We start from the raw sequence: 20479 nt of genomic DNA, 5'->3' as shown, positions 1-20479 counted from the left end.
AAAAAAAAAAAAAAATTTACTTTCCGGAAAGACTGTATAACCTCACATAAGTAGTTCTCATTAGTGACATGTCATATATTAATATCAGTTTGTGCTATACAAACTTACAAGCGTCCTTCTAGGCTCAGATTCACACCCATGTATTGTCTTTGAGTACTATGTCATCGAACTCTTTTCATTGACGGAACATATTTCTTGTATATCAGATCTTCATCTAAATGTGTTGACGAACTGTTGGGAATACAAAAAAAAGGCTTCGTTCTGTATCTTCACTATCAAAAGATGGGCTCTTCTTGCTCTATATTTTCATATTTGGCACATCTCCTTACGGAATTGAAGAATGGTCTCAGAGAGTATAGGACATATTTATGAAGAAACTCCAGGTGGTTCATCTCCCAGCTGTACTTTTGTGTCATGATTCATTATAAACTCACGCATAATATTGATACATTTCTTCTAATTTTATATAAATACCCTCATTTATTTTTATTTAATCAATAATCACATTATTCTTATTGTCGTCTATTCCCTTTTCTCTACTCATCTATATTTACCGCCAATCGTCTCGCTCTTACCTCATAAGTTCTATTCTCTGTAGATCAATCTTCAAGCCCTTAATGCCACCCTGTCTTGTCTTTGTTAGTTGCACTATCCAGTATCCTAGCCCCTACTCCGGTTCTTTTCTCCTCCTTTCCTAGCTGAAAATACAACTCATTAAAAGATTGTAACGCAAACAGAAGCGTCTTCAGCTCTTGAACATTGACAGAATGTTCTTTTTCTTCTTTTATCCACACTCTGAGTGCTTTCATTACTCTGGATGCGATCCTCCCTATCCTGTATCCAAGGTTTTGGTATAAGCTCTTAGTTCCAGTTTCTGCAAGAACCTTGGGGCATTCTAATCGGGATGTCTATTCTTCATTTCTACTTGTTGGGCTACTAGGCTAGTTCCTCTTTCGTAGTAGCCTCTGACAATGTACACAGAGTCTCCCAAATTATATGTATGTCTTGGTCAAAAACACACATATCATCCAGACAATACATTATCCATATACCTCGATTAATTCCTCTAATATCGGAATACCCTCCTTCCTTTCTTCCATCTTGGAATGGTGGAAATTTCTCTACAGCTTCGTCCACTGCTTTGTTGAGCCACAAGTGATAAGCGGAAAGATCTCAATCTCCCATGGTCCTGCATCTTCTCTTTCCATTGGCGACGGGAAACAAGAACCACAAACCCAGCTTCTATATTTGTCCATTACTTCAGATTGGATGGAGGAGGCAGAGGGAAGATCAAGCGGAAGATCCATCATCGTCATCATATGGCGAGCATTGTCGATGCTGCCAGAGACTCATAATTTTTTTCCGCTGCTATATCATTATTTGGTACCATGGTGAAATGGTTACTGTCTGATATAATCACTCTCTCCAAAGTCCATTAACTGCTCCAGTAAAGTGCGGGTTTTGCGGAAACCTCTCTTCTTCTAATACAGCTGATCGACGCTAGCTTTTGGCCTCTCTCAAAAGCTTTCGATGGTTGGCGTGGTTGACGTGATACTTGTCTTCGTTAATGTTCTTCGCAATCTCAATATTGTTCAAATCGTCAGTTTTGTCGGCAGAGGTACAGGACTCCCTCAAGTCGGCCTCATCATCTATGGCAGAGGGCTAGAACTTTACTGTTTCTTGTTGCTGATCGACACTTTTGAGATAAAGTCTTCCCAAAAAAGAAAAAAAAATCAATATTGCATCAGCTTGGTAATAGTATTTGCTACCATTTGCCGGAAAAATCTTTGACCAAATATCGACAGCATAATCCTGTTTCGTAAATTTGCTTACTTGTGTTTTGAAGTATTGCCTGCTTCTTATGCCTTAATTTGAAGACCAAATATGAGTGTGAAACGTGTTATTTAAAGAGTTGTATCTGTTAAAGACATGTAATTACTGTACATCAAAGCAAATACTGTGAAGAAGGCTCTCTTCTTCCGTCATTGTGACACGTCATTCGGGAAGTATAAACATTTTTTATATGCCCTTTTCTGTCGTTGGCATTGTTGTATTTGGCTGACTATAATTTGAAGAAGAAAAAAAGATAATTTAGAGAGTCTATGGACGCGGAGTCTATAGATCCCCCTCCAAAAAACCGTCTGGTTTGTGTGATACTTGCTTCGTTTGTCCTTAGGGTCAAATTCTCTACTTAAAAGACTCTTCTAAACTAAAGGATAGAGTATACTACATCTTTCATATTCACTTTGACAACTTTATGATTGAATGTCGTTCCCAAGTGACTAAATGTTTGTCACGTTAATAAACTTGAACTTCGGTTACATATAAAAGATATTGTTGTTGCCTGAAGTACGCTGAAAACAAAGGAGCTGATGTTTATGGCTTCAATTGGCTTGGGTTATTCAATATCCATATTTTTGTCGTATGGCTCATGATAGAGCATGCATATTGCTTACTCCCTAATGGTGTTAACCACCACTATTTTTAAAGTTGTTTAAAGAACACCGGATAGTAGACAAGATATAGACCAAGGTAGGCTGCAATTTCTAAAACATACTTCACCAAAGTGCCATCAGATTTTCTTCATTTCTTAGGCTTGCGCAAAGACAGACGAAGGAAATGTTCAGTCGACTTTTGGAATTAATTATGCACAGCACTCACTAATACCGTTCATAATTAAGCACCATTTCAAATAAATGAATATCTTCATATATAACTTATATATCTGTACCAGAAATGCATACAATCTATATGTTACAAGCTTGCTTTGTTTGATAACATTACATGTCATTTTTTGGGACAACATAATAGGGCATCTGAGGTTTGGTAAGCCAGGGGTTAAAGCTATTTTAGATAATATCTTCCTCATGTGCTCATATTCATTCATTGCAGTCTTAAGGAAGACTGATATGGTATTTGATTACAGTTCCCTTTGCTTGCAAAATTATAATGGTCTGTCTTCTTTTTTTTTTCCTGGATAACGAGAGGGTAAGTATGTTATGTCTGCAATATTCAACCATTGAAAGCGTGCTAATTTTTTTTAATGTTTATGTTAAAGAATGTTTAACTGTGACCAGTTTACATTTTACAGTTTATCCAACACAAAAATCTGATGACACTTTGGTAAATGCTCTTAGAAATTGCAGCCTATCTCGACCTCTATTTGGTATTATAATTAAAGGCTTACTTTGCCTTTAACATATGAATTTATACTGCCAACATCAAGATTATTTCATTTTTTATCAATGCTCGTTTATTATTATATACGCATTAGATAATAAGTGTATAAGGGGAAGAGTAAGAGAAAGAGATATAGTAAGGGAATATACATGTAAATGGATTGTCTATAAAGGGGATAACATATTTATAAAGTATGCGTATACTTCTAAGAAAGAAGAGGAATAGTTGAATTAAGTATTAGAGTTAGGTATGTGTAAGAGATGTCTGTGCAGGTATAGTCTAGAAGAGAGCAGAGGATGCAGTGCTTAGAGGAGCGCAAAGATAGCAGCTGTAGTGGAGAGTAATACAAGAGTACCTGCAGCCAGAGAAGAGGCATCCGAACTTTGGCTTTGTGCTGTTACTTTACCGTCTTGACCAATAAGAGTAATACTAGCAACAGCAGTATATCCAGCCAAACCATTTCCCAATGTGACAGTAGCGCCTGATGCATGGGTAGTAGTAGGAGGGGTCAGAGGAGCAGCAGCCTTGGAGATAACGAATGGCTCAGAGGAAACACTGCAAAAAAAGAAAGAAAAACATGGTTAGCCATGAGTTGCTTTACAAATATATGACGGCAGACTTACGTTTGGTTTACAGGATAACTGATTTGGATAGTATATGTCGTGTTATCATCCTTGACTAAATCATTGGGAATCTGCAAGCGATAAGAGAAGAAAAGAGATAAGTCTCTTGTGCTAAAATAACTAGATTATTCAACTTACAGCCCAAGCATATTCACTAATTGTACTGTTCAATCCTTCGACAATAGATACTTTGCTATCACTAGAAATAGCTAGGATGTCGATCAAGGGAGCGGCATCTCCATGAACAGTCCAATGGATGGTCAGATTACTACCAGCAGTAGCACCAGAAGCAAGGGACTGGACACTAATGGCAGAATCATCGCGTTTTTCGATAGGCATAGCCATTACCAAGGAAGAGGAGAAGATAGCAGTAGCAAGAAAAAAAGAAGTAAGCTTCATATTGATAGAATGTGTTTATAGAGTTGTATTTGTATATATGAAAGAAAGGCAAAGATAGACTCAAGACATTCCTTTTATATGAAAAGAGAGAAATGTTGATCCGCTCTTTATTGACATATGATTTCTACCTATTTTTGACATATTTGTCTTGAATAAGCAAAAAGTGTAACCCCATAGCTTAATGGCTTAATCTTCACATGTCTATAGGCATACTACCATAAAAGGCAAACAGCGTTACGGATCGGATGCAGGTCATAAAGTCGGAACAAAACGGTTTTTTATATATACACAAAATCACTTATCAAAGTGTAAAATAAAAAAGAAACAGAAAGAGAGTTGAGGGCATAGTTTAAATGACAGACAACAACTGCGATAGAAACAGCAGCACCAATGGTAATGAAATGGTTGCCATCGACACTGAAACTATGCATTAGCTGTCAAAAGTGCATTTTTTTCCCACTGGCAAAAGCAAACAAAGAGTGGGCCGTGAGCATAGAATAGATGTATGACAAAGTAAAAATGTAGCGTGTCCTATTATCAATTACATAACCTGATCTTCCAAAAAGGCGATGCAGTGTAACCTGTAAGCTTGCAGCGATTGGGGACAATAAGCGCCGACGTTCATTGGCTCCCCTTTTTTTTTTCATAATCACATTCACTATGAATAAAGAAAAAAAGAAGGATTATTGTGTCATAACTTTACGACGGTCAGGCCAGTCTTTGGGATGACTTCATATCATTCATGCGTAGGCTTTGTCTAGAATCACCTCTTCCTTTCTTTTTTTTCCCTTCTAGATAAGGCAGCTTGTCTATTTGTCATTGCGGGTAATCTCTCTCATTTTTGGAATTTAGGCTGCTTGTGTCCTTTTTCAGCAGCGCTTAAACTTTTTTGCTAGATCAGATAGAAAATCGCGTTGTTTGTAATCTATCCAGATTTAACCTGCAGACGCCCCCCCCCCAGTGCTGGCCATTACAGATCCTGCTGAAATTCATCTGCTCATCTACGTCAATACTACACATGATCGCTATGGGGCCCATTACTTGGAGTATGACAATATATGCTGCTCTTTTGGGTAATTACTACTTAATATTTTGGGGCCACAGACCATCGTTTACAACGGTAGCACTGTGTGGCTAGATTGCATAATAAGTGATGCTTCGTATGAACACTCTGAAGTACAAATGTATTTATAGACATCGCATGCTATGCATATGCTAAGTGCTTATCTTGGAACAGGTATTTACTTTTGTTGAGAGAAGCATGACCTTTATCATACAATAGTATATATTATGTAATGGTTTAGAGACACAAGACAAAGACAAAAGAAGTACTCTTTGAGACTAAACTCTATTCTGAGATAAAGACAGAAGGAGCATACAATTAAATAAAGGATCTACTATTTATAGTTGCTATCAAATGGCTGGTAAGCACTACTCTAAGCGTGGATTATAATTACTGAGGATATAATTGACTAACGGCTCCTAAGTTCATAAAGAAAACGTTTAACTCGTTTCTGACACTGATATTATTGTTCATTACATAATCTGGGTTATGATGCTGCTTTTACCATAAGAAGGATCATCTGTTAGAGAAGTGTATCCTTTTATGTAAAGAAGTAATGATTTACATTCAAAGGAGAAATTCTATTTAATTTGACTTATCACTAAAAGTGTGTACATACAATCTTAAAATGCGTAAATTCACTCTATTCATACTGATTACAGTCGTGTATGTCAATGTCAGCTATAAGCAGGCATTGTTCTACGACAGATACAATATCGTGTGAATACATCAACTATTATTAGCAAGTAGTTATTGCCGTTATGTGATGTCGCAGACACAGGATCAGCTGTATCAATACATATATGGTACATAGGGTTTTCTGCGTATATCGACTGCAATGGACGGAATCCATGTTTAGCAATATTGAATTTTTGGCAGGCAGAACACTGTTTGACTGTTTTTAAGGTATCTTCTTTTATATTGTTCCAATGTAGACCACCATTGTGGAGTGCGTCTACAAGTGCTTTTGAGTAGCAGTGTACATGTTTGATATGCGTGGTTTCTAATAGATTCTTTCTCTCGGTTTCGTACGGTCTAATTGATTCAAGAGGTTTGAACATTCTGATGGCATGATTATTATTAGTATTATTTTGTTATTTTGTTTCTTAGTTTGTCTATTATCCTCTTCTAAAGGTTGTTCGATTTCGAACAAGCAGGATAGTGCATCACGTAAAATATTTTTGATACCAGGTCGATGGTAGATAGTAAAGTTATAATTGCAGATGGCATCAAGCCAGTTGACAAGCATTGGATTGAGGATTTCTTGTGTATGAATGTAGGCCAAGGTTTTATGATCTGTATATAGGTAGAACTTATTACCCCAGAGGTAGGTGTGAAATTTCTTTAAAGCATAAACTATGGCCAATAGTTCACATTTTGTAACTGAATAGTTATACTCTGATCTATTGAGAGCACGTACCATGAATCCAATGTAACGTACTTGATTGTCGATGACTTGATAAAGACAAGTGCCAATACTGTAATTGCTAACATCAGTGACTACGCGAAAAGGTATGTTGAAATCAGGATTGTGGAGAAGTAGAGCTTCAGCTAACAATGTCTTTAGTGACATGAATATGTGTTGAACTTCTGTGGTGTAGAGATCATCTAATGCGCTTGCAAAGCGCAACTTGTCTAGTGGTGCAGGTACTTGGGCAATATTTGGAATAAATTTGCGAAAGTAGTTATATAGACCAAGGAAGCGTTAAATATCTTTACCAGTCTTTGATGCAGGCCATTTTAGAGCATTACAAACCTTATGAGGATCAGAACTAACGCCTTTTGCGTTGATACAGAATCCCAACAGATAAACAGCTTGTTGCGCAAAATAGAATTTATCTGGATTGAGAATCAAATTCACTTTGGCGAGGCGTTGTATGATTTCTGCAATGTGTTGAATGTGCTCATTGAAAGGTTTGAAATAGATCATGATATCATCAACAAATGCAGTTGCAAATGAACAATTCTGTAGAACAATATTGATCACTTGTTGAAATTTTGAGGGGATAGATTTTAAGCCAAAGGGACAACCAATAAAACACTACTGGTTACCCTGGAAGGCGAAGGACGTTTTAACTTGGTGTGGCTCGTGTACTTTGAATCCATGGAATGCTTGTCGTAAGTTTAATGTTGTGAATATAAGGCTACCACAAAGTTTTTCAAAGATTTCATCAATATGTGGCAGAGGAAATTTACCGTCAGATAACAGAGCATTGATCAAGTGAGGATCTAGGCAAGGTCGTAGTCCTACGAGATTACCTTGGTTGTCCTTTTTAGGAGCAAACGTAAGAGGACTATTCCATTCTCTATTGTCTGGAGCACGGCGTATAATTCCATCAGCCAGCTATTTATCTATGCACTCTTGCAGTACTACACTCATTGAAAGGGGAAAAACATTTTTGCCATGACTGTCAGGGATAAGGTTACACATACATCTTTCACAAAATTTGTCATGTATTTTCTCATGCTTACTTTAGATATTTAAGTCGCACCTTTTTTTCTCTTTATTTTAACATTGTCCATTATGCGCCTTAATCCTACCTCGACATACACTATTCCAGTTCATCCTGCGACTGAAGGATTCGATATACAAAAGCTAGCCGTAGAAAAGCATGAGTTCCCTGCACCTGCACCTGCAACGCAAAAGATAGCTTTCTTATTTTCGCACTCTAATGGATTTCATAAAGAGTCTCTTCATCCTTTAATTAGGCGACTAAAGGATAATTTACGTGCAATGAAAGAATATGACCATACAGATATTCATGTCTTTGCTTGGGACGCTCGTGGCCACGGTGATTCGGCTCGCTTGAACGATGGCATAACCGTTCCAACATGTAATCCAAGAATAATGTAAAATGCTATCAAGAAATAACATCTATATTCAATCTTATAGATCGATGGTTTGATAATGCATTGGATACAAAGCAAGTTGTTGATAAGATGAAATTGAAAAAGTATGATCAGTTGATAGGAGTCGGCCACAGCCTTGGAGCTACTTCCATGTAAGATGCATGATTGAATTATATCTTTATGAGGATACTAATAGAGACATAAAAGGATATTAGTAGAGTTCTTCTTTCCTCATACGTTTGATGGACTTTGTGTAGTTGAACCAGTCATGAGTCGTCTCTTCTACCCTATGGAGATTAAGCTACGTTCTCCCATACTTTCTTCAGGAAAACGACGAGATGAATGGCAAAACAGGTAAATCTAAAAAAAAAAAGAAGAGTTTATTAAACAGAAAGACGATATTCATCATAAAGGTATGTAGGGAAGAATGTAAGGCTTCTTTGTTGAAGCGAAAGTTTTGGAAGTTGTTTGATCCGGAAGTATTAGATCTCTATGTTGTAAGTATCTTTAGCATATATACATGCCTTCTGTGATACTTAATAATGAATATGATTGTAGGATTATGGTATGTATGATACAGATAAAGGAACAATCAAATTAAAGTGCCCAAGGGAACATGAATACGTAGAGTATATGGCAATATATGAAGAACAATGCCTCTAATCATTTCTTTATATATGTAGCATGTATTTAGACATAGTAGCTACGATACCTTTACAGCATACAACTCGTTAAAGATAATAACGATACCCATTCACTTTGTTTATGCTCTCGATTCAGATTTGTAAGTCTTTTTTTTCCATCCAGAGCGAGTAATTTACCTCTATATATAGTGTAGCGCCTGAGGATACACATACGGTCGTTGATCAGAACCCAGCAAAGATTACAGTCCAACATATTGAAGGAACACATATGGTTGTTAATGAAAAGCCTGATCTTATCAGTAAGCCCAGTGTGTCGTATTTGAACAATGCCGTTAACTAATTCTCTCTTTCTTTTACAAAAACTTAGCTCCTCAAATCATGGCATTGATCGATCGTGTTAAGCAAGAAAGCAAAAATGGCAAAGGACAAGCCAAACTTTAGAAGTTTATATATATGTATATTTATGTATATACAGCCTTTTGTCTATTGCAATAAAAAAAAGAAACCTAAATCTCTTGTATTTTTGCTGTTGAACCTGCTTTCTGATATTCTCTTATCGCACGTTGTGCCGCCTCACGATCTTGTTCAAAATCCGTTTTCTCGATTTCTATCTTGGACAAAATACTCCTAAGAGACGCCAACACGAGCTCCAGATCCTCAAAAGCACAGGCCGCAGCCCAGTAAAAATAAAGTTTACGGACAGCCAAGCCCACGCTTCTTTTCTTTCTTTTTTTCGATATTTGATCAAGAGCAAGCCAGAAATCAAACATGGCTCGTTTACGCTCAGGAACGAGTTTCAATAGATCATGAATAACCAATATCTTCAAGTCGTATCTCGCTGTTGCTGCTGCCATTTTGCGCTTTGCTGGACTAGACTGCTCCTGAAAACGCAGAATACGCTCAACGATATCATCAATCACTTCGTGTATACTGCCAAAGGGACATGATGCTGCTGTTGAAAACAAGATTTCAGCCGATAATGTCTCGATCACATGTACTGTATCTTGTATATCCTCTAGTAATTCACCCATGGAGTGGCGCATAAGATAGCTGTAGGTTGCAAGAATATGTATCATGTTCCAAATCAGATGCGGGCTTTCTCGAGCACTAGGCTGTGTCATTTTGCTAAAATCAGGCAAATTATCGGGAAGCTGTGGTATACGGTGATCATCACTTGTTGGTTCTGTTATATCTTGAATCCTTGATTGCTGAATGATAATCCACCAGGGTATATAGTCAGGTAAGTCAAATTTATGCCACGTATCATCTAGCTTAGACACCATTGATCTAAACTCTTGCCTTTCTTTCTCTGAAAGCATACTCCATATTAGTTCTGGATCTGCATTATCAATATCCAGGTCATTAAATTTTTCTAATAGTTCATCATATTCATCGTCTTCTAGCACGTCCTCTTCAACTTTTTCTTCTTCTAAGCGTTTCAGCATCTCTAGCATCTTGTTTTTGCTTTCTTTATCAATCTCTCGACTCTTTATCTCTTCTGTCACGCTTTGTTTATAAAATGATTCTGTACAATCAGCGTGGCGCATGTCTTTATAGCAAGCTAATGAACAATAACGAAGATTGCATCTCGGACAAACATATTTCGAAAACTGTTTCTCACAGCTAAGGAAAAGTATATGAGTTTGAATTTTCTTTGAATCAAAAAGGCATACATTTCACATAATGTTTCTTGTACAGGCTCAGGTGTGTCTTGCTCTATAATTTTTAATTCCATTTTTAAAAAAGAAAAAGAAAGGAAAACAAAAAGTAGTCACCTTCTCATATTTTTGGGCTGTAACTGCCAAGGTTGTATGTGCGCGGGGGTACAAAGTTTTGAGCACATATAAAAAAATACCATTCCCTTTTTTAATTAATTTCATTTTTTTTTTTTCTGCATTATGAATAGATATAATAAAAATGGATTCGCTGTTGAAGAAGACAATAACAGTGCGATATTAGATTTTTTGGATATAGAGCAGCAACCCATGCTAAGCGACCAAGATGAAACAATTTATAGTGGCTCTCAGATGCCCACAAATCGACCTAAAGCCTGGAAACAGTTATTTCCTCGACTCTTATTGTTCATTATCATCGGAGTCGTCTCCTTGTTATTTTCATTATCACTAGCCAACAGCATATTAGACATCGGATTACCTCGAACCCTTGAGGATGTTCAAGCAGTCGCCGTCAAACTCGACAGTATGCTATCCACTTCATGGACAGGTTATGAGTCTGTGACTATTGTCTTTGCTGTTCTCTATCTCTGGCAACAAGCCTTCTCTATCCCAGGCTCTGTCCTGCTCAATCTTTTGGCCGGATATCTCTATGGTATTGTCATGGGTACAATCTGGACAAGTCTTCTGACTGCAGGCGGAGCCACACTGGCCTATGGATTAGCAATCTTGGTCGGCGAGCCACTGATCCAGTTGCCCTGGATAAACCGTCGCGCCGAGCCACTTCGACGCCAATTGGAACATGAGAAACGCAGCGGAAGCTTATTTTGGTGGTTACTCTTTATTCGCCTATTCCCATTTTCTCCTTACTGGTTCATTAACCTCGTGTCTCCCTTACTGGGCATTCCTGTCTCTCCCTTTTTCTGGTCGACGTTCTTTGGCGTACTGCCTTATAATTTTGTTTGTGCACAGGCTGGAGATGTCCTGGGTGATTTGACATCCACATCGGATATTGTGTCCGTGTCGCTGGTATTTAAGTTGATGATTGTCTCCTTGGTCTCTTTGTTGCCCATTGTTTGGGGAAAGAAGATTCAAAAGTGGGCAAGACGAACATTCAAACTTGCTTCAGTAGATGACGACGATGTAGAAAAGACGAATGACGTGGAGCTTAATCATAGAACACCTTTAGAATAGATACCCCCTTACTTTTTCCCTACTAGTTCTGTCTTTTGTTACACTATACAATAATATCATCATGTAACTGCGTTTGACTTTAACATATTTTTTTTGGTTTGACGCCTAGAAAATTGGATTTTATAATGTGTGAGTTACAGGAACGGATACTGGTCAAAAGGAACCATTTTATTTAATACAAAACATTGTGAAGAACTGCATTTGGCTTTATAAAAGTCTTCAGTTTAACCAAGTGCAAGGTCACCAAACATACACTCCACAGAAGAGGGCTGACCATTGATATAGGATTTAACTTTGCATTTATATTGTCCTGATGATGATTATCTCTTGGTCTGATACACTTCAGATTCTTCTTCAAGACCAATGAATCTCAAAAAGTATAAAACTCATTGTTCTCAGGAACATTTAAATTGTTTTCTTAGTGGTGAAACTGCGAGTAGTTGACACAATGCCTCCCTAATTCAAGATTATGAATACATCGACTTATAGCAGTCAATGCATATCCTATGCAAATGTAATAGAATTGACTTTATAAAAGATGACGATAAGAAAGCCTTGTTTTGTCATTGAAAGGGTTCCTAATTCATGCATTCACGTTACACGCTGTACCAATAAGAAAAAGCGAAGACCAATATTAGGCGCATGCCCTAAAAATGATATAAGTTACGTCACTTTTTTTTGGTTTTTTCCACTTACTAAATTAGTAGGCCTAATGAAAAGGCTGGATGACCTGCTTTAAAGACCCTGCACAGCTTGTGTGCCTCTCTGAAGCGACTCTGATCTTGACTAAATGTTAAAATTAGAAGAAATATAATTTGTCAATATTGAACGGATATTTCTTGCTGCATTCACGTCTAGATTCCAGATCTATTCGAGTATCATTAATTTGGAGTTGTTGAACAGATAAAAACAATCTTACTCTGACTGCGTCACCAACTGAACAGTAGTGACATATTTTCAATGGGTAGATGCTGTTACTTCTTTCTATATTTACTGTTTGCCAATCTTTTACCATTCTAAGCGTTCTTGTCAACTACCTGCATTTCTGCGCTCAACGTACTTACTGCTCTTGCATGTTACTTTGTTGTCGGATCCTAAACAGCTTAACCTACTTTTTCTTTCATTGGGCAGTATCCTCTTTCTCTTTCTCTGTAAACAGTTTATATCAGTCATTCTTAAAACATTAGATAAATGTAATAAGTCATACCTGTGATTACAGATCAAAGCGCTTTCTGGCTCATAAGCCTTCTGAAGTTCACCATGGCAGCTACCACACATTACGCTTGTTCTGTATTCATCTATTTTAATGACTAAACATTTCTTTGAAAGTGCCATTTGGATCTCCTTGAAGATCAATAAGTTAGCTGTCCAAATTCAGTAATAGCCACATAGTATTAATAATTACCTTCACCAGAATTGGGGCTCTTGACTTCATCGTCACAGAAATAGATGCATCCCCATATGCAACTACACATCGTCTATCTTCTTCAGCCACTGACAGATATTCCTTTATTTTTTCCTTCCTTTTCTTGTGTGTCTTATGAGTCAGCATAGGCGGAATTGGTTTTCTTTTATCTAGTTTACCGATTATCATGTCGGTAACATTGTTCAGGGCTATTCGCTTGTTCGAATGCTATATCCTCGATTCCCTCGATGCTTATAACTTTTATTAAAGTTGAATATCCTACAAAAATTAGCGTATCAAGGAGTATAATCAATTGAGACACATGACTTTTTGATGGAATCTGATTTAAATTGACAACAGCTTACTTGTAGTTTGTGTAAATAATAATAAATTAATATAAAATATCATACTTTTCCAATTTCGTGTATAGTTTTAGTTTAAGAAGAAAAAATTCAAGTTCTTATAGGGGTATTCAGGTTAGTGTAACCGCTTGTTCTGTTTTGGAAACATGCTTCAATGAACTGTTAGATTAGTTAACTACGTGAAAAGAATATCAGTCTTCAAGAGGAATACAGTCTCCATCGTACACAAAAGTTCATACCATAGCCATTCTTTCTTTAGACATGGCGATTGGATAAAAACAACAACAGCAAGCTTAAACAGATAGTCACTAGGAGTATTCTATAGAAGGGTTTTTATAATTAAAGCTTTTTAATACAATCAATAAAGATGTTTAGGATAATGGAAATATGTAAGGTAGAAATAAGAAAAAGATAGAAGTACTGCTAGAACTGTGTATATCCTTTTGAAAGAAAAGATATAAGAATATGATACCCTTATTGATATGAAAAATCCTCTATATATACTTTTTCTTCAACAGGTAAATCTAGTTGTGGTATTTACACGCTAGATACATCGTATACATAACATATATTAGTTTAGAGATTCACCTATATAAATGGTCTAGAAGTCTTACTGAGATATAACTGCAAGGATAACACTTTGATATTAAATGAAAAACCTCCACAAAGTGTAGAAAAGTAAAACCCTTACACATCAATAACCATATATAAGTCAATAAGACATTTACTTAATAAACGCACTACTCTTTTGTCCTATTGATTTTTACGTTTAACACTTTTTATATTCAACAAATATCACAATAAGAAATAAAGCTTGGTTTTGCAAATGCAGGATATTTTCTTGTAGTGCGTGCACTACATTTGTGGCTGCATATTAAAAAAGTGGCATAAGCCGTAGTGCGCCTAAAATTACTTAAAAGCTAAAGACTTGGTTGTGACGTAAGGGTTCTTTTTGTTTTGTTTTTTTTCTTTTCTTTGAAATGACATTTCAACACTAATGAGTGAGCACCGTTCAGCTAATGAAGCACAGAATATCACTGATTTGAGCAGTCTTCAGGATATCTTTACTTTTCAGTTTGTCCAAGGACGTCCGATAACAAATATAATCATGGCTATTCTTTGGAGCATTGGGTTGCCTATCCTATTATATGAACTACTCAAGCCAAGACTAGGACAAGTAGTTGCTATGATCATTGCTTCTTGTCCACCATTAGTCATTGTTATCTCGTAAGTAGTCATGATAATGATAAACTCAAATGTCGCTAATAATACAAGGCGTATGCTAAAGACGAGAAAACTCGATGTGCTAGGCTTTGTTGCCGGCATCAGTTTTTTGATATCTGGAATTATAGTAAGGCAACTTGTGATTTGATGAAAAAGTGTAACTTATTTTATACTAGTCTATTGCCCAACCCTCTCCACAGGTGTCTTCAATATGTGAATCTATTGTTCCTCTGCTCGTAGGTGTATTTTGTCTTATATCCTTACTACCAATCAAGATTGGTAAATTCGAATTACGTCCCCTTGTCTTTGAGGTCACAAGCCAATTGATGCCTCGGACAGAAAGAAATAAAGAGTTATCAACCAACGACAAGCAAAGACTCCATAATCCAAGGAATGCAGAGAATAAGGGTGGGCTGCTTGACTGGGTATATGGTCATATGGCAAAGATCAGAAATGACTTGAGGATCTTGACAGCGTGCTGGGGGATAGTGCTTGTTGTTGGGTTTATCGTAAAGGCAGTCATCGCATCCACTTCAACCGATGTCAGCAAGGCACAACACTTTGGGTACATCTTTTTTACTCTAGCCACCCTGGCTATGATGGCTGTATCTTTTATGTTTACAAAGCTAATGAAAAGACATGTTAAAGAAGAATCAGAACAAATGGTGAGGGAAGGTTGTAGTAATGTGCAGTGGGGTATAGAGGCAATGTCTATAGGCTTTAACCAAGTCACGGGCTAGATTTCCCCTTTCTCCCCTGGTTGTGCTACACGACCCTCAAACTCCCTCTTGACCTTTTTATTCATTGGCAGTCCTTGTGGGCTCCTTTGTAATTTATCATTCATCCAGTATAGCCATAATAAACTACCAGGCTCGCCTAGTTTCTCTAACTCTTGTTTTTCCTCATTCTCTTTCTCTTCTAACGTGGGTGGAATAGGGTTCAGGTAAGGCACGGCTAAAGTAGGGTCAGGGTATTTCTGAATGCTGGGTGGTTGAGTAGTCAAGGTAGAAGAAGACAATGCAGGTGTGTTCTTGACAGGCGCACCTCGTCTGCCCCTAAAGTTTGTATTCACCTTAACACCAGCAACAGGGAGTTGGTGTGAGAAGGGTTGTGCCTCACCTGTTGTTGTCTGTTTGACTGCAGGCAAGACACCTTGTGCCACTTCTTCCTTTTCCCTTAATGTCATATTTTCATACTGTTGTACCTGGTTCCACGCTTGATCTATATCCATGGTTTCAGGCGCTTTATTATCCTCAGATTTTATATCTAGGGCCTTTGGCTCTTCCTTGACTGTAGGTTCAACAGGCTTATGACGAGTCGCTCTTTCGATGCTTTGAGTAGTACTAAATGACGCTTTTGGTATCATTGCCAAGTGATGAGGGGCATATTTTGTCGGATTGATCTGAATCAAGTGATACAAAGGATTGGATGTAACAGAAGTCAAAAATTCATCTACGTTCAAGTGCAGATTGGGTTTCAGCACACTTTCTGCGAATTCTGTTGCCCCCAATTCACTCGACAGTCTCTTGGTCTTTTTCATTCCTTCTGGCTTCACCTCAACAAGTTCTAGTGACTGATCGATCATCCTTGAAAACTCTTCTTGAAGTTCATTATTGAAACAGTAAAGGTAGATGTTGTCTAGGAATAAGACTAAAATTAGATGTTGCTCAAAAAGGGGGAGGATAAGGAACATTACTATTTTCAGCCATTAAAACATGTGTCCATTTAGAAGTTTGGCTTGCCTCAGAAGTCATGAGGTATGAAATACTTCCTTTTAAAGTCATGTCTACATATACTTCTGTTGGTAAATCACGCATCTTCATAGGTGAAACGACGTGCCTGCAGGTACACCATTCTGAGCCTATATATTACATTTGTTTATATTGTAAGAATTACTTTTTTTATGTAGTTACCTTGAATGGCTCTTTTGCTTCTTTTGAGGTAAATCAAGCTTAATTGTCTTGAACTTAAAAAGTTTGGGTCATGAATAGGCTTATCTGTTTCTGTCTTTTTCCGGTTAATCAAGTGATGTCCTTCGAGTTTGTAATACAATGTTACTGTGTGAGTTGATTGCTGCTGTTCAGATGACTTTGGAGAACAATAAGCAAATGTATGTAACAATAGTGTAGAATTTACCTTCATTGGTATTTTTAGTATATTGAGCGTATCTACATCAAAATATAATTGTGCCAAGTGCATCATAGCCATATTCAAGTCATTGTAGCCATTGGGTATATTGTGAACGGATACAGTCAACTTGTCAGATACTCGTTTGTTGATGATGTTTTCAGGTAATTGTTCACAGTGAGAAAATAATCGAAGTACGTCGACTTGAACATGATCTAGGCTAGATAAAACGTGTTAGAGAGAGAGCCACCTTGAGCTTTTGTTTTTATCAGACGTACTTTGTATGTTTATCTGCCGCTTTATGTAATAGTATGCGAAGGTCTTTAGTCATTTCATTTGCATTATTACGAAATCTAGTAAGAGAGAGAGAGAGAGATCAATATCCCCTTTGCCTATATACTTTTCTTCTTACTCAAATAGCTTTTCATTGTTGTCCTTTGCAATCACGACCAACACTAAACGACAGCGATTTATGCTGCCCGTTTGTTGCTTTACAAACATGCTGAATACTTTATCTATGCTCAACTGTAATCTATCTTCGCGATAAGTTTCTCTGGGTTGAACAAGAGGAAACTGTTGTTGTAATCTATGAATTGTTTGTTGATCTATGTCATTGAGTACTATAGGTATTCTGCCTGCAACCAACACATTGATCTGATAATCACACACACGCAATTCAGTTACTTTTTACACATAAATCTGTGTCTTTCTTTTCTTACAGGATCTTTAGCAAGTGTCCAACCAATCCGACAGAATTCTAAAGTACTCTGTACCATACAACTCCATAATGGGTAAGGTGGAAGTTGATCTAGTAAAAAAAAACAAGTTAATGCTAAATAATAAAAGCCATGGTTTTACCTTTTGGCTCAAGTAGAGTGTTCTCTGGTCTTTGAGTGGGCGCAAATGCCCCGGGATGTCCATCGAGAATTAGAAATGTATGAACCATATTTGGAGGATTCTAAACAGAAGAAAAATTGTATGACACGAGTTTTCAAAGGCAGCTTTCGGCCTTTTGTATTAAAATGTCAATAGCCAAACCGGTGATGCTGATAGGTGTCTGTAATAGGAACAGACTGTTTATGGGCAAAACGGGATCGGGAAATAAGTGCGATAAAGGGGGCATTGTGTGGATAAATAAATTGCCCCGCCCTCCATCGGCAAACATGTATAAAAGGAGATTCTATTTCGTTCTTCTTTTTTCTTCATTGTAACTATGCTTGTCAAGGCTTTCCAAGAAGATTATCGACTCAATTTCAAAAACCATCAAGTCGATGGCCCTTCTTCTCCTCGTGATTACTTGGAATGGAATGCTAGAATACGCAAGTGGCGCCTTGAGCAGCAAGCAAAGAAGAATGAGTATGGTCAATCCACTACTGGTCATGATGTTCCTAGTCTTCAATGGGCTCAAAAGAGCTATGCTCAACACAATGTTATGCTCCATGACTTGTTTCTTTTTGACCCTGTCACTAATACATATACCACTGATAAGCTTTTGAAAGGTATATATGCCTAATGTGACTGTGGAGATGACTAAGTTTCTGTTAGATATCGAAGAACGTTATGGTGTCGTTGACTCTGTTGTTGTAAGTTACTTCAATCCATGATCTGCAAGATTTGTAACACACACCTTTAGATTTGGCCTTCTTTTCCAAATCTCGGCTGCGATAGTCGTAATGAGGAGGATTACTTTAGATGTCTTCCTGGCGGTACAGCAGCCATCAAGGCCTTAGTGGCTGACCTTCACCATAAAAATATCAAGGTGATCTTTCCTGTTCTCGGCTGGGATAACGGAACTGTAAGAACCAGAAAGAGCTTGTTTGTTTGTATAGCAGAAAATTCTTAATACGCTTCTTCTTGCATTAGCGTGACCCACAAGCCCCTTGGAGTTACATTTTACCAAGATTGTTTAGTAGGCGCCTTTTTTTTACAATAGCTTATATTCAATCTAATACTTTTCTTTTAGAGGAATTTAATGTTGATGGTATGGCTGGTGAGTTTTCTCACTTCCCTCAAGACTTTTGGATGAGCTCTCTTGCCATAGGTCATCCTCTGGTTTACGTTTCTCAAGCAAGTAGCAAACATAGTTTGAATCAGGCTTCTGAAGCAGATGATACTTTTGTAAGCTGTCAAAAATTAAGCATATTATTGTTTCTAACCGTTATCCCATTTTTGTATAGACTCTGCAATGGAACACAATGGACACAGGTAAGATCCATTTCTTTTCTTTGTTAACTTCTTCGTTCTAATTCTTTCTATTTAGCTAAATATGACACAAGCTCGTAAGTCATTTTTAAATGTTCAAAACTTCTTTTTTATTTACCAGCAAACAGACGCATCCCTACTGTTTCATCTCGAAAATTGATAGAGTCTAGACATATGACCCATGCATCGGATAAATGGTGCAGAAACAAAACTTCCTTGATCCAACATGCGTTCTTTAATGGTAAATTACACACATATCTATCTTTAAATACTAACATGCATGCAAAGGTATTGGCATTGAAGTCTGGGAAAACATCTTTGGCATCTGGAACCAACTTACTCCTCGTGATGCAGAAGCAATCCGTCGTACAACCAGCATCCTTCGTTGCTTTGGACCTGACTTTTTCACATCTCCCGAATGGGAACCTCACTGTCCATGTGTTCGATGGGAAACTGTATTTTCGAGCAAGTTCCCTAGTCGTAATGTCTCTGATCAATGCGTCTGGACCTTTGTCAACCGCGGGCCTGTTGTTGTCACCGGCCACCAGATGACTGTCAACTACCACATTGGTCTTCAGTTCTATGATGTCTGGCGTGGTATAGAAATCACACCTACGAATATTGTTGATGGCCTTGCTACTCTTAGCTTCGATATCGAACCCTATGGCTATGGCTGTATCTTTGCTACCTCAGACGTCTCAGCATTACCTTCTGGATTTGAAATACTCATGGAGACCATGAGAAAACGTTCAAAGATACCCTTGACAAGCATTCCTATCTCTAGCACTATCCTCTGGCAAGAACTTGATCAAGTGACTGTGAGTAAACTTGCACCCGAAGGCACCTGTGGTATGGTTCGTATCGAAGGTTGTGACAACTACGTCTTTACCGTCAAGGGCTTAGAGTCTCGTCCTGACTGTGCCTGTGAGTATCCAGGCATGGATATCAAATACCCTTGGGAGTTCCAACCTTCGAAAATCCATGCTCCTTACCGCATGAAGATCAAAACATTCTATATGGACGCATACCCTGTGACCGAGGCTCAATTCAAAGAATTTTTGGATGCCACAGGCTATAAGCCTCAAGACCCTACCAACTTCTTGAAGCACTGGATTTGCGGCTGTTACCCTGCTTCTCGTGCAAATAAGCCTGTGGTCCATGTGTCGATTGAAGATGCAAGAGCTTATGCTAAATGGGCAGGAAAACGGTAAAGACTGAAAATAATTTTTATTATTATTTCTAATTTCTTTAAAGTCTTCCTCATGAATGGGAATGGCAGTACGTGGCTCAAGCCGGTACAGAATACAAGACTTATCCTTGGGGCAACGAATGGGATGCATCTAAAGTTCCTGAAGTCTATAGTGGACGTGAAAGACTCTACCCGGATCATCCTCCTGCTGATGTCGATGCTTTCCCTAACGGTCGTTCATGTTTCGGCGTCTATGATCTTACAGGCAATGTCTGGCAATGGACCGACGTTTACCAAGACCAACATACACGTGCAGGTATGTTTCAATATCATTTATTAGCTTA

General features: G+C 37.8%; 8 protein-coding genes across 8 annotated transcripts in view; 5 read left to right on the top strand and 3 right to left on the bottom strand.

Moving 5' to 3' along the window:
• Nucleotides 1-2952: 2952 nt before the first annotated feature.
• RHIMIDRAFT_272820 (uncharacterized protein) lies at nt 2953-3260 on the top strand. The gene has a single exon (XM_023612348.1). The coding sequence runs from the start codon at nt 2995-2997 to the stop codon at nt 3196-3198; it is 204 nt and encodes a 67-aa protein (XP_023469275.1). The 5' UTR covers nt 2953-2994; the 3' UTR covers nt 3199-3260.
• Nucleotides 3249-4228, bottom strand: RHIMIDRAFT_272819 (uncharacterized protein). The gene is made up of 3 exons (XM_023612347.1): nt 3942-4228; nt 3804-3874; nt 3249-3735 (listed from the first exon to the last, which is right to left on the bottom strand). The coding sequence occupies exons 1-3, from the start codon at nt 4200-4202 to the stop codon at nt 3486-3488; spliced, it is 582 nt and encodes a 193-aa protein (XP_023469274.1). The 5' UTR covers nt 4203-4228; the 3' UTR covers nt 3249-3485.
• A 3561-nt stretch (nt 4229-7789) lies between these two features.
• RHIMIDRAFT_234909 (alpha/beta-hydrolase) lies at nt 7790-9200 on the top strand (the record flags this gene model as incomplete). The annotated part of the gene is made up of 8 exons (XM_023608257.1): nt 7790-8099; nt 8159-8267; nt 8323-8469; nt 8537-8612; nt 8674-8739; nt 8799-8899; nt 8949-9058; nt 9127-9200. The coding sequence occupies 8 exons, from the start codon at nt 7790-7792 to the stop codon at nt 9198-9200; spliced, it is 993 nt and encodes a 330-aa protein (XP_023469273.1).
• RHIMIDRAFT_90300 (uncharacterized protein) lies at nt 9147-10645 on the bottom strand. The gene is made up of 2 exons (XM_023615851.1): nt 10433-10645; nt 9147-10382 (listed from the first exon to the last, which is right to left on the bottom strand). The coding sequence occupies exons 1-2, from the start codon at nt 10492-10494 to the stop codon at nt 9266-9268; spliced, it is 1179 nt and encodes a 392-aa protein (XP_023469272.1). The 5' UTR covers nt 10495-10645; the 3' UTR covers nt 9147-9265.
• A 141-nt stretch (nt 10646-10786) lies between these two features.
• Nucleotides 10787-11626, top strand: RHIMIDRAFT_198832 (uncharacterized protein; the record flags this gene model as incomplete). Its single annotated transcript, XM_023606323.1, has 1 exon — nt 10787-11626. One exon carries the CDS (start codon nt 10787-10789, stop codon nt 11624-11626), a length of 840 nt encoding a protein of 279 aa, XP_023469271.1.
• A 2764-nt stretch (nt 11627-14390) lies between these two features.
• Nucleotides 14391-15357, top strand: RHIMIDRAFT_234906 (uncharacterized protein; the record flags this gene model as incomplete). The annotated part of the gene is made up of 3 exons (XM_023608256.1): nt 14391-14620; nt 14669-14744; nt 14794-15357. The coding sequence occupies 3 exons, from the start codon at nt 14391-14393 to the stop codon at nt 15355-15357; spliced, it is 870 nt and encodes a 289-aa protein (XP_023469270.1).
• A 61-nt stretch (nt 15358-15418) lies between these two features.
• RHIMIDRAFT_234905 (uncharacterized protein) lies at nt 15419-17690 on the bottom strand (the record flags this gene model as incomplete). Its single annotated transcript, XM_023608255.1, has 9 exons — nt 15419-15441; nt 15485-16255; nt 16314-16478; nt 16531-16705; nt 16754-16964; nt 17023-17097; nt 17157-17398; nt 17464-17552; nt 17603-17690. 9 exons carry the CDS (start codon nt 17688-17690, stop codon nt 15419-15421), a joined length of 1839 nt encoding a protein of 612 aa, XP_023469269.1.
• A 267-nt stretch (nt 17691-17957) lies between these two features.
• Nucleotides 17958-20479, top strand: part of RHIMIDRAFT_248707 (DUF323-domain-containing protein) — a gene marked incomplete at both ends in the record, with an annotated part of 2825 nt that continues 303 nt past the window's right edge. Inside the window, 11 exons of the mRNA XM_023610552.1 lie at nt 17958-18243; nt 18290-18327; nt 18378-18539; nt 18608-18653; nt 18708-18734; nt 18786-18862; nt 18922-18949; nt 19005-19023; nt 19075-19187; nt 19235-20153; nt 20201-20451. Coding sequence (XP_023469268.1) covers nt 17958-18243; nt 18290-18327; nt 18378-18539; nt 18608-18653; nt 18708-18734; nt 18786-18862; nt 18922-18949; nt 19005-19023; nt 19075-19187; nt 19235-20153; nt 20201-20451 — 1966 coding nt within the window. The remainder of the gene's footprint in view (nt 18244-18289; nt 18328-18377; nt 18540-18607; nt 18654-18707; nt 18735-18785; nt 18863-18921; nt 18950-19004; nt 19024-19074; nt 19188-19234; nt 20154-20200; nt 20452-20479) is intronic.

This window comes from Rhizopus microsporus (genome assembly GCF_002708625.1).
Source record: "Rhizopus microsporus ATCC 52813 unplaced genomic scaffold scaffold_3, whole genome shotgun sequence".
Classification (NCBI taxonomy): domain Eukaryota; kingdom Fungi; phylum Mucoromycota; class Mucoromycetes; order Mucorales; family Rhizopodaceae; genus Rhizopus; species Rhizopus microsporus.
Note: the sequence above shows the minus strand (reverse complement) of the source record. Positions and strands in the feature narration are given on the sequence as shown.